At 38.8% G+C, this 13054-nt stretch overlaps 1 protein-coding gene across 2 annotated transcripts in view; it reads right to left on the minus strand.

The window, feature by feature from the left end:
- Positions 1-8868: 8868 nt before the first annotated feature.
- rasgrf2b (Ras protein-specific guanine nucleotide-releasing factor 2b) overlaps positions 8869-13054 on the minus strand; it is a 42419-nt gene continuing 38233 nt past the window's right edge. For both annotated transcript variants that reach the window (XM_084945509.1, XM_084945508.1), the window contains 5 exons: positions 12849-13046; positions 12412-12491; positions 11876-11993; positions 11649-11717; positions 8869-11045 (listed from right to left, as the gene is read on the minus strand). In XM_084945509.1, the coding sequence (XP_084801635.1) occupies positions 10953-11045; positions 11649-11717; positions 11876-11993; positions 12412-12491; positions 12849-13046 (558 nt within the window). In that variant the 3' untranslated portion in view covers positions 8869-10952. The remainder of the gene's footprint in view (positions 11046-11648; positions 11718-11875; positions 11994-12411; positions 12492-12848; positions 13047-13054) is intronic.

The following is a 13054-nucleotide window of genomic DNA, read 5'->3' on the forward strand; positions in this document are numbered from 1 at the left end:
CTCAGTCTGTTTATCCACACTAAAAACTGACAGTAAATCCCACACTAACAACTTGCCACATCCCCTCAACAACAGTATGAATGATGACTTTATCACTAGCTCAACTTGTCTGAGATACACAGCATGCCATTCTGTTTATTTCAGGCCTGAATCGCTCTGTTTCTGCTCCTTTTCAGCACTGCTAGATTTTTTTCCTCTAACAATTGAAAAATATTTCCTTTTCATATTTAAATTTCACTTTGATATGTTAACTTGCTGGGTAAACCAAAAACAATCACTGATTGATTAAGGCTACGTCCACACGTACCCGGGTATTTTTGAAAACGCAGATTTTTCTATGCGTTTGCACCTTTCGTCCACACATAAACGGCATTTTCGGTCACTGAAAACGAAGATTTCTAAAAACGCCTGCCAGGGTGGATATTTTCGAAAACTCCGTTTTTGCATTTACGTGTGGACGAGAAAAACGGAGAAAACGCAGCATCAAAGGTGTGCGCCTTTTTTGACGTCACACTGTGCGCCGTTATTGTTTCGGTGAAATGAATTTCTACAGTACTGTTACTGTTAATTGTACTCTCTGCAGTGTTTAAATGCTTACATATACACACACTGTTACTGTCCCTCCTAGGGATGGGTATCGAAAACCGGTTCTTGTTGAGAACCGGTTCTCACTGTTTCAATTCCTTGGAATTGTTTGCCATTTTTGCAAACGATTCCCTTATCGATTCCAGTCGCCCCGAATGACGTCACCATGTTGCGGAGCGTCATTTACCTGGCAGGAAACATGGCGACTCAAACGCTCAAAAGTTTGGTTATACTTTACGAGAACGGATGACAACAGGGCAACTTGCAATACTCGCAAAGTAGATATTTCATTTAAGGGAGGAAACACTACGAATATGCAAAAGCATTTGCTCACAAAACACGCGATGACCTGAAATGAATGTCGTGTTTTTAATTCCGCTCCGGACTCGTGAATCTCAACCCAGCAGCAGCGGTAACGTTTGCACGTCCTCTCCCGTTAATGCGGCAGGTAAATAATCAACTAACAGTGCATATTATGTTAGCGCGATCTGCCTTATCACAAAACCTGCCATTACTGTGCATTTAGGTGACCATGATGAGAGAGACAGAGTCTGGCTAGCTCAGATGCTGGCAGTTCTCGCTGCAGTATACCGGTAGCGTCTCCTTTCAGGCCAGGATAGACGAATGTCACCGAGCAGTGACTAAGTTTGTGGTCAAAGGCTTGCACCTATTTGCCACAGTAGATGCCCCGATTTTCAGTAAGTGAATGTGTTTAATTGTAGGCAGGGACATTACTGGATATTCTTGTGTAATTGCTACAGAATAATTTATGTTATACTTTGTTATTGCTACAGAAGAATATTTATTTTATTATTTTACATTTACTATTTTTTTTTCCTGGGGACCCTGTGACACCCCATGGAAGAGCCATAGGCTGGATCTCTTAAGATCTCACTGTTGGGTTTGTAAGGCCATGTTACTCCTAAATTTCTATCTTGTTCAAAGAGAAGATATAAAACAAAGTTCTAAGCTAATCGACCTTAGTGTTCTCCTTTTTTAAAAAGAATCGATAAGAGAATCGATAAAGAATCGAATCGTTAAACAGAATCGAAACTGGAATCGGAATCGTGAAAATCTTATCAATACCCATCCCTAGTCCCTCCACACATACTACTTGGTTCTGCTTCTATGCCCCATCTTTGTTTACTATTTCCCACCGAGGCTTCTAGACTTCTGATTGGCCAACATTTCTACACGGTTAGGAATGTATCGCCACCTGTTGCTTTGGCATGTTCCTAGCAGCGTTTTCCTTCATTTCTGCGTTTACGTGTGGACAGGATTATTGTTTAAAACGAAAACGGAAAATCTCCGTTTTCAAAAATACCCGGGTACGTGTGGACGTAGCCTAAAGCATTTCCTCTATGTCTGTTATTTCTTCAAATGTAGATATTAGGTGCTCACTGCCCTTTTACTACTCTACCTGAGCACTTGCATACCTCATTCACCCATTGACTTTTTTTCTGTGTTTAACCCTTTCACGCACAGTGGTCACTACAGTGGACAGCTATTCAAAGGCTGTTTTCTTGTATTTGTGTCAGTGTTGATGGTATACTTGCACATAAACAACAACATTGGACACTGATGTGTCACTCCCTACACTGCCACCCACTGGTTGTTTAATGTTACTATAGATGTATAAGACGATGGTCCTCAGCCGAAAAAGGGTGGAGTGCCCACTCCGGGTCAGGGACGAGACCCTCCCCCAAGTGGAGGAGTTTAAGTATCTCGGGGTCTTGTTCACGAGTGATGGGAGAAGGGAGCAGGAGATCGACAGACGGATTGGTGCAGCGGCTGCAGTGATGCGGACGCTGTACCGGTCTGTTGTGGTGAAGAGAGACCTGAGTGTAAAAGCGAAGCTCTCAATTTACCGGTCGATCTACGCCCCTACCAATGTTCCCTCTAATTTTTCATGTGTCTGAGCGAACACACAAACTCCCTGAGTGGTCCTTTGTTACATGGTTTATTAATATAATCAAATTACAGCATTTACATTTATGTTAGACTACTTTTAATTAACTGCTTTATCCCACTTACAGTGAAAATGTAAAAAAAATCTTGTTCATGACCTGTGTAGTATGTTAACACTATTGGAAGTAAAAATAACTTGAACTCCAATTTTGAAAACACAGCTTTCTTTTTTTTTAATTTATTATTATTATTATTATTATTATTATTATTATTATTATTATTATTATTATTTGCTCTGATTTGTATTATGAGTATGAGTCTGTGATCGGGGAGAGAGAGTCTGTAACTCTCTGTCTGCAAAATACAGTATGTAATGACCAATGTTGGGCAATTAATTATACAGTTACTTCTTCAAAAAAGTAACTGAGTTTTGCAAACAACAAAGTTTTTTGCAGCTGTTTACCTAAAAATGCAGCCAAGGTGTCTTTTTAAATAAACAATTCAAACTATTTACAGAACAATCAGATGTTCTGCATCAAATTTGATGCCACTCCAAAACATATTTTCTGTCCACTATGAGATAAAGGAGAACAACAGCCTGATACCTCCAGGCCTGACAACAGAAGATGTATCACTCCTGTAACACCCGTAACATTCAGCAGTCGCCTCATTGTTCTGACACACACAGCAAAACTATTGACTACACTACACACTAACTACACAAGATTTGCGCTAACCGTTGCAAATCTCTCACATCTCAAAACACCTCTGTCACTCCTAAAACTTCCCTCTTCCTAAACAACTAAATGCCATGTTGCCATATCATTCTTTGACTGGTCGACATAGTACATTTTTCCACCAATAGGAAAGGCTGGGTGGGGTGGGGGGGCGTGTTTTTGCTCACAGGCGGAGAGTGCTTTCGAGCGTTTTCCTTATAAAACGCTGTTTTTACCGTTTCTTCCCCAGAAAATATAAACAATGATAGCATTCAGGAAAGAAAACAAACATTGCATATATTTTTTTTTATCATAACTATGGTTTTATGTGGCCTATCAACACAATTTAAAAACTGTTATAGTTTTTAAACTGTGGTATAAAGTCCACACTTTTTCTGTCAATTGTTCCGTCTGTCCTCCTGAGGAACCTTCAACCTCATTTTTGACCAGGATATGTCCTTCAATGCACATATTAAACAAATATGTAAGACTGCTTTCTTCCATTTGCGCAACATCTCTAAAATTAGAAATATCCTGTTTCAGAGTGATGCTGAAAAACTAGTTCATGCATTCATTACTTCCAGGCTGGACTACTGTCTTTCATTATTATCAGGATGTCCTAAAAACTCGCTGAAAAGTCTTCAGCTAATCCAAAATTCTGCAGCAAGAGTACTGACAGGGACTAGAAAGAGAGAGCATATTTCTCCTGTTTTGGCTTCCCTTCATTGGCTTCTTGTTAAATCCAGAATTGAATTCAAAATCCTGCTCCGCACATACAAGGTCTTAAATAATCAGGCCCCATCTTATCTTAATGACCTTGTAGTGCCATATCACCCTATTAGAGCACTTCGCTCTTGCTCTGCAGGCTTACTTGTTGTTCCTAGAGTATTTAAAAGTAGAATGGGTGGGAGAGCCTTCAGTTTTCAGGCCCCTCTTCTGTGGAACCAGCTTCCAGTTTGGATTCGGGAGACAGACACTATCTCTACTTTTAAGATTAGGCTTAAAACTTTCCTTTTTGCTAAAGCATATAGTTAGGGCTGGACCAGGTGACCCTGAATCCTCCCTTAGTTATGCTGCAATAGACGATAGGCTGCCAGGGATTCCCATGATGCATTGAGTTTTTCCTTTCCAGTCACCTTTCTCACTCACTATGTGTTAATAGACATCTCTGCATTGAATCATATCTGTTATTAATCTCTGTCTCTCTTCCACAGCATGTCTTTATCCTGTTTTCCTTCTCTCACCCCAACTGGTCACAGCAGATGGCCGCCCCCTCCTGAGCCTGGTTCTGCCGGAGGTTTCTTCCTGTTAAAAGGGAGTTTTTCCTTCCCACTGTCGCCAAAGTGCTTGCTCATAGGGGTCATATGATTGTTGGGTTTTTCTCTGTATCTATTATTGTGCGATCTACTGTACAATATAAAGCGCCTTGAGGTGACTTTTGTTGTGATTTGGCGCTATATAAATAAAATTGAATTGAATTGAATTGTCCTCCTGCTCACTAGTGATGGGATTTCTGGCTCTTTTTAGAGAACCTGCTCTTTCGGCTCGACTCACTAAAAAGAGTCGGCTCTTCTGGCTCCCAACCGGCTCTTCGGGTTGTTGGTACTTCCTGGCTTGTGTAGCCACTAGGTAACAAAAGCTCAACACTGCCCCTAGCATCCTGGAGCACTGCTGTTGTGTTTTGTACGTGCTTCGGGGTTTGGACATGCTTCGGGATTTGGACGTGCTATGGAGTTTTTACGTGTTTCGGAGTTTTTACGTGTTTCGGGGTTTGTACGTGTTTTGGAGTTTGTACGTGCTTCAGAGTTCGTACGTGTTTTGGAGTTTGTACGTGCTTTGTCTCCAGGGGCCACCGTAAATATACTTTTATTTATTCACTCCACATAAAATGTAATAAATAAATCATATAATACAAAAGCCAACTATTTACATTTTAAACTTTTAACTATTTAAAGTTTCAGCTTTTTCCTTTTAAACAAATTTAAAGTGAAACAACAAAAAACACTGTGAAGCACAACACAATTAAATCTAAATTAGAATATGAAAACAAAAAGAAGATGCACATTCTTTGTCATATAGGCCTGCATGAATAAGCTTTCTGAATCCTTTATCATCTGCAACTGAAAATAGTTGTGGATGATTACTATACCTTTCTAATGTGACGTTGTTGTCCCTGGCTCTCTTTCTCTCTCTCTCCCTCCCGCTCTGTTCCTGAGCTACTGGAACAGAGCACAGGCTGGGCTTCTCTGCTTGGGCTGCTGCCCCCGCGACCCGGCCCCGGATAAGCGGAAGAAAATGGATGGATGGATGGATGGATAGATGTATGACGTGTTTCATTGTAATTATTGTTTTTTAACCCTGTCATGCATGAATTATGAAAACCTCAATCAGGATTCTTTTCTTAAGTATTTTTATTAATATTTTCATGCCTGAAGGTGAATAAAAATACTTAAGAAAAGTATCCTGATTGCGGTTGTCATAATTCATGTATGAAAGGGTTAACAGCTTTCTATCTAACATTGACACACAAGTATGAATGAGCAACTTGGGGTTTGTGTGTTCTTCAAGGATATTTGGCATGCAGACTGGAGCGGTCAGGAATCCGACCAAAAGCTTCCAATTAGTAGATGTCCTGCTCTATTTCCTCACCGCTTTAATGCTCTCTAGTTTGATACTTGTTAATTTCAGCATATCTAAGACAATTATTAACCACTACATAATACGTGTCCATGAAGCATACAATCACTACATAGAATTAAATATGTCACCCACAATTAAACTGAATATAATGGACTGGTATTTATATAGCACTTATTCTATTCTTGCAGACCACTCAAAGCACTTTGGACTAACATACATATTTAACGATTCATTCATTTATTGCATTGTTCTGTTCACTATTCTTCCTCACCTCCACAGCCAGTGTAGAATCGCAGATCACCATAAGATCCATATTTTAGGCGAAATCGACAAAAATAGATATTAAAAAGAGTTTATCATTTACCAGTTTATAAGATTTATAAGTGTACTAAAAGGGGCAGATAATACATCTAAAACCTTTGATGGTCTTGTTGAGCCCATGCTTGAGTGTCCAGAGCTTTGGCTGATGGATGTGTGTACTGGTGGATAAAGACGCAAAATCAGTTGTGACCACATGGTGGCAGGACAACCACAGTCATGGGTCATCATTCAGAGACAGAACCTGTCATTTATGAGGCAGATATAGTGATTACAGTTGTTTCACTGACATATAGAACTTGTAGCACTTTGTTTTTAGGTGGCACTAAGAAGTATACTTTTTTCCTAAAATATAATGTCGTGTTACAGTGGATGAGTGTTTCATTTGTGCACCACTCTGAACATCAGTGCAAAGCAGTCAGTAGTACTTTGTAATTTTGTGAAAAAGTGAAAGAAAATAACAGTTGGAAAAAAAGAACGTTATGCTCTTAAAATACCATCCTCCATGCAGTGCACTGAGTATGTTTGCCTCGGAGCTGCCTGGTTACTCTTTCACAAAGGACTACACACATGTAAGCAGGTTTTATAGGCCAACGTAGAATACTGTATGCATGAACTGTACTTGTTGTTTTCAGCACTAGTCCCAAGATAGAGCACTCTTCATCAGAAGCAGCAATGCAGCCTGAAGCATATCCGAATAGAATTTCTTATTTCATAGCATGCTTTGCACATTCTTGTATCCCTAACAATCAAAATAAAAAGTGGCTTGGAGCAAATTAATTATACAGAGGGGCATAAAATTCAAGGTCCTAACTCTGAAAATATCCCAAGTTCAGTATCTGCATGAAATATCTCCAGACAACAAGGATAGAGATTTAGACTTTCAAATATCGTGTTGATTGTTATTGCAATGCTTCAAATGTGAATCTGCAACATTTTAAATTACTTAATTATTCATTATTTGAAGAGCACTATCACATTCGATATGCACAACCCCAATTTCAAAAGAGTTGGGATGCTGTGTAAAATGTAAATAAAAACATAATGCAATGATTTGCAAATCTCATAAACTCATATTTGATTCATAATGGAAAAAAAACATGTCAGATATTTAAATTGAGAAAATATACCATTTTAAGAAGAAAATTAGATCATTTTGAATTTGATGGCCACAACACAGCTGGGGAAAAAAAAGTCATGTTTACTTTTATGTAGCATCCCCTATTCTTGTAAACATCTGGGAACTGAGGAGACCAGTTGCTGGGCTTTTGGGGATGAGGAATGTTGTTCCCATCTTGTTGGATTCCAGCTGCTCAACAGTCCTGGGTATGCTTTGCCATATTTTTGATTCATTATGTACCAAGTGTTTTTATTTGGTGAAGGGTCTGACTGCAGTTGGGCCAGTTTAGCACTTAGACTCTTCCACTACGAAGCCATGCTGTTATGATAAATGCAGTATGTGGTTTAGCAATGTTTTTGCTGAAATATGAGTCTGAAGGACACAGTAAATTTTTTTCAAAACATAATTTAAAATTTCAATCCATCTGACCACAAACCAGTTTTCCATATTGCCTCAGTTAATTTCCAATGACCTTTGGCCCAGAAATGATGGTACCATTTCTGGATCTTGTTCACACACAGCTTTAACCTTTATTTGTGGATGGCACAAGGGAACTGTGTTCACAGACATTAACTTCTGGAAGTGCTCCTGAGCCTATGCAGTGATTGCCATGACAGACTCATGCCTGTTTGTAATGCTGTGTATCACAGGGATCCAATATTGATTTTAGCCTTGTTCCTTGTGCACAGAGATTTTTGAAGATTCCCAGAATAGTTTTTTCATCGAAGAACATTATTCTATAGCCAAACTCAACATTATAGAATAATATTCAAAGGGTGACTGGACTCTGGTGTAGGTATAGAATGAGGACCTCTGCCAGTCAGGAGGTGCTCATAGTAAAGCTACTACTCCTGCACAGTGAAAGGAGCAACTTGAGGTGGTTCAGCTACCAGGAAGAGGCCCCAGGACAGAAGAAAGGGAGCTGGAGAGATTATGTCTGTCAGCTAAATTGGGAATGCTTCAGTGTCCACCTGGATCAGCTGGAGGAGGTGGCTAGTGTAAGGGAGGACTGGTGATCTGAACCTGGATCAATGGCAGAAAAATTCTGTACATAATATATTACATGTACAGTTTTTTAGATGCAGCATTTTGTAGGTTGGAGAACTTCTGCCCATCTTGACTTCTGAGAAGCTCTGCCTCTCTAAGATGCTCTTTCAATGTTAATGACCTGTTGCCAGTTAACCTAGTTAGCAGCAATGTCCTTTCAGCTGTTTCTTTTTATAATCACTTACTTTTCCAGACTTTTGCTGCCCCATCCAAACTTTTTTGAGACATGATGCTACCATCAAATTCAAAATGAGCTAATATTTTTCATGAAATTTTTGTTTACATTTTTTTCTGTGCATAACAATGAGTTTGAAATTTGCAAACTACTGCATTCTACTTTTACTTACATTTTACTCAGTGTCTCCAACTTTTTTTGGAATTAAAATCTATTTCTGGTGTCTGGTTTTACAAAGTTTGGCCACAATATTTTAGTGATATTTTTTGATGCATTATTGAAAGGAGCTGAAGTGGACTCAACATTAGTTGTAATATTACTGAAATTCTTACTAAGGACTCCAAAGAAATATGCAAACGTATAAGGCATGTTGAATTTATTTCCCCTGCACCCACACATGAAAATGCAAACAAATAAACACAAAGATAATATTACAATACAAACATAGCATACTGTATTCCCACACTTTTAATGTGAAACAGACACTCAGAATTACAGACACAGTGCAAAAGGGCATGTTTTCCCAAGAGCAAAGTCTGAAACATTTCCTCTAATTGATTTTGAATAAGGTTATTGTTCTGTGAGAAAAGTTGCAACACTGCTACTGCATAACAACAGCTAGTTTTGCAGAAGACACAGCCAAGAGGCTTAACTTTGTGAGGTACACTAAGAGACAAACGTGCCTGATTCGATGGACAAAGTATTGTTTTTATACCTTTCTTATTTTTTCCTGACAGCTACAGAGACGATATTATTATAGAGAAGCAGAGGAAGAAGGTAAAGGAAGCGTCCAGTCAGACATGCACAACATGCAGCTGTTGTGTGCATGCAGGACAATTATACTTATCATATCATTAATACAGAAAACAATGTCTGATTATTGAAGTGCTACATTTTTTAACCTTCAAAAGGCATTTTTTTAGAATAAAGTTGAACAGATTTTTTTTCCTATACAAGAGCCTCCGATGCAAAATTAAAATTCAACATGAAAACCAGAGAGACAAAGAAAAAAACCCAACAACAACAGTAAAATCAGTATTCACAGCATAACAATTCCAAGTATTTCTTCTTCAATCGTACAATATGTGTAAAGTCACTATATACAAAAAATAATATAAATACAGCATCTGAAATAAATAGCATGGTAAATAATGATCACCCTTTCAATCAAGCAAAGCTACATCTCCGGGAGTGCACTGTGTACTGTCCCAGTTTAGACTGTAGTCGCCCCAGTTACACATAGAGGCCTGATGACACCCACTAGCCCAGCTGACAGTCAATAAATGCCAAAAAAACAAACAAATTGCACACACATGCTGCAAAGCTTTGTGTTAGCAGAGGTTATAACAATATTTAAACAGTAGAGGGAGATATATGCTCATTGGATGCTGCAATGGCTTTACTACATTACAGTGACATGCTACTGTTTAGTCTACATGATCTTAAAAAAAAAGGAAATGAATGAGTAAAATTACAGTCTTTATTTTAAATAAAATTTTAATATTTTAAATTTGAATTTATATAAAACTTTGTGCTTGCAAATTTTCAATTTGGGAATGTGGGAGATTGACCTACACTAGTGGAAGGCACTGAATAAATGTTTTAATTTTAATCATTCATATGTTCTTTAAAAAAAAGTCAACCAAATTAAGCAATCACAAATAAATATAGAATTAATTGCTTAACAAGGGAAAAATCTAAATTCGTTAAAATATATCATGTTTTCGTCTTTCTGCATTATATGTGAAGGTTTAAAGGCTTTTGACGCATTCAGCCCACTGAGGATGCATAATGGCTTAAGAAGTCACCCTGGCAAAAGCGGTGCATGCTAAGCAGAGGATCAGGGGTCAGAATGAAGGCAATTTAGACAGTTACATCCTAAGCTGAATTCATGCAAGTTTTATCCAGTGACCTTCATGACAGAAAGCATTTTAGGGGTCTTGCTCCACAGGACATGGCACGGAAAATGCACAGGCAAAAGAACACAGACAATAGTACAGAGACGTAAGCTCAAACACCTCTCTGTCACACTATCTGTATATGCTACATCTCTGTTACATCCATTAACTCCTCTCTCTCACCCTGTCCTGGACTCTCAGGCTGCCTCAGGAAGTGTGATGCCATGTGCACCAGACAATGACATGCAATTTCCTCAAAACCTTCATACAATGCAACCTCTCTTTCCCCTCGAAGACGAGCTGTCTTACAACCTTACAGGTGCATTTCTCATTCTTATATTCCCCTTTCTCTTGTAAAGCTCTCAAACATGTTCAACTGACCGCATGCATCGATATCTGTCTCCTTAGACCAAATCTCATTCTATTACCAAGTTGCTCTGAAATTCTTCTTCCAACTTTCTCTTGATTGATGAGATCACGTGGGCGTTTTGCCCTTTTGGGGGTCCAGGTTCAGCAGGCTCCCACAGGCCACAAACAGCTCTAACTCAGGCGGGAAGCCTGGGCTCTATCTTCAGGGAGAGATCGTAAAGTGTATCCTCATCCATGATCAGAGTCTTATCCAGAAGGTATTGGGTCACCTGGTTATAATCAAATATGGATGACAGGCATGATGATTAAAATATCTTTACGGCTACAGCTTCAATTATTTATTTTCAATTAAAGATTGATGTGATTTTGACTATAAGATGATCTCACAGGAAATACACCAATAGGATTTTGCAAATAAGCTATTCATTAAAGTAATCTGTTTTCTGGTTGGTCCAACTAATACCTGCTTGAAAGATGAGTATGTTAGAGCAAAAACAGGAGACTGGGCAATTTGGGATGGCTTCTGTTGTTCCATGCATTCTTTAAAAAAAAAAAAAAGACTACCCATATATCAAAGGGATTTTCAGTAATCCTCTCAGAACAAGAGCCAAGACAAGCACATCGAAGAATAATCTGTGCAGTCAAACCAAGCAAAACTAATTCCTTAAAACCACTCTCAAACCTCACTTCTTCAGACTAGTTTTCTTTTATTATTTTAGAAGCTTTTTGACAGTTTAAATGTTATCCTGCCCTTTGATTATATTGTTTAAGTAATAATAATTGCATGTCGTCTAAATGAAATAATGCCTTGTGATGTTTTTGATCTTTAGATAAAGAAAGGTAGTACAGATAAAAATAAAAAATAAAAGTACCTTGGGCTGATGCTCTATTCTGTACGGCGTCTGCTGGAACTGTCGGATCTCTCTGATGATGTGAGATATCTGAATAAAATATGGAATTTATCTTAATACTGACTTAACAGCGTGCACCTCACCGCCTTGAGGCGACTTTTGTTGTGATTTGGCGCTATATAAATAAAATTGAATTGAATTGAATTGAATTGAATCTGCTTCCAGTGCATTTATTTACACATGCTTACCATCCTCATTTTGGAGAAGTTAACAAGACCCTCCTCTGTAAAATTTGGTGTTCCCTCTTCTATAAAGGCCAAGTCTGTTAGATACATTCCCAAATATGGCACACAAGGAGGGTTGCAACTGGAATGAGAGAGTTAAAGAATAGCATACAAATCAACTTGCTTCCAAGTCCATAAAAACTCATTTTTTGATACGTCCGTCCGTCTATTCTCTCCTGCTTATCCCTATCAGGGTTGTTGGAGTGTATCCCAGCTATCATAGAGCAAGAGGCAGGGTACAGGTCGCCAGTGTGATGCAGGGCTAACACAGAGAGACAGGCAACCATTCCCTCCCACATTCACACCTATGGGAAATTTGAAATCACCATATAATCTAACCCACTAATGAATAAAGCCGAAGCCACTGAAAGGCCTCGGCCAGATGACAGATTCAAACCCAGGGCCTTCTTGCTGTGAGCCAACAGTGCTAACCACTGCACCATTGTGCTGCGCTTTTTCTTACATATGATGGTATTTTAAAAACAAATGCAAAGTCTCACTTTTTCAGCGTCTCCCTCAGATTTTTAAATCGTCCTTCTGAGGACACAATCTTCTGCAGTTTGTCCATCAGGGCTTTAGTCTGGAAAAGATCACAAACAGGCATTTATAATGATCTAAAATGGCAAGATTTGAAACTCCAGCCATGAATAGCATTGCAGGCAGCCAGTCTGCTGAATGTTATCAGGATTAAGTAAAGAGCAGACAATAAACCTTACCGCTATTAACATTAAGTGCGATTAAGCACTCGTCTCTTCTCTGAAACCCTCTAATGGTACAGTATCAGTGCCAATGAAAGAATTCCCATTTGTAAACATTTTGGACAAAAGATGTTTTTGTCTAGTGCTTCACGATGAGATTAAGTGTTTATACACTTTAGATCTTTAAACAAGTATTTCAGGTTTTTCATATAGAGAGGGTTGTTCAGGATTTACCCCACCTGTTTGCTGACTTTAGCCCAGGTCTTCTTCAAACGGTAGATAGCACTTCGATTGAGTGCGGATGTGATTTCCAATACTCCGTTGTAGTTGTTCAGACAGCGACATATGTCTGCCACAGCAACCCACTTCTCAATGGAGTTGGCCCTTGAGCCCACATCAGTATGGGTCATAATCTGCGATGCCACCAGGTTACTCATCTTCAAAA

This window comes from Perissodus microlepis, chromosome 12 (assembly GCF_051167445.1).
Source record: "Perissodus microlepis isolate ML-2025 ecotype Zambia chromosome 12, ASM5116744v1, whole genome shotgun sequence".
NCBI lineage: Eukaryota > Metazoa > Chordata > Actinopteri > Cichliformes > Cichlidae > Perissodus > Perissodus microlepis.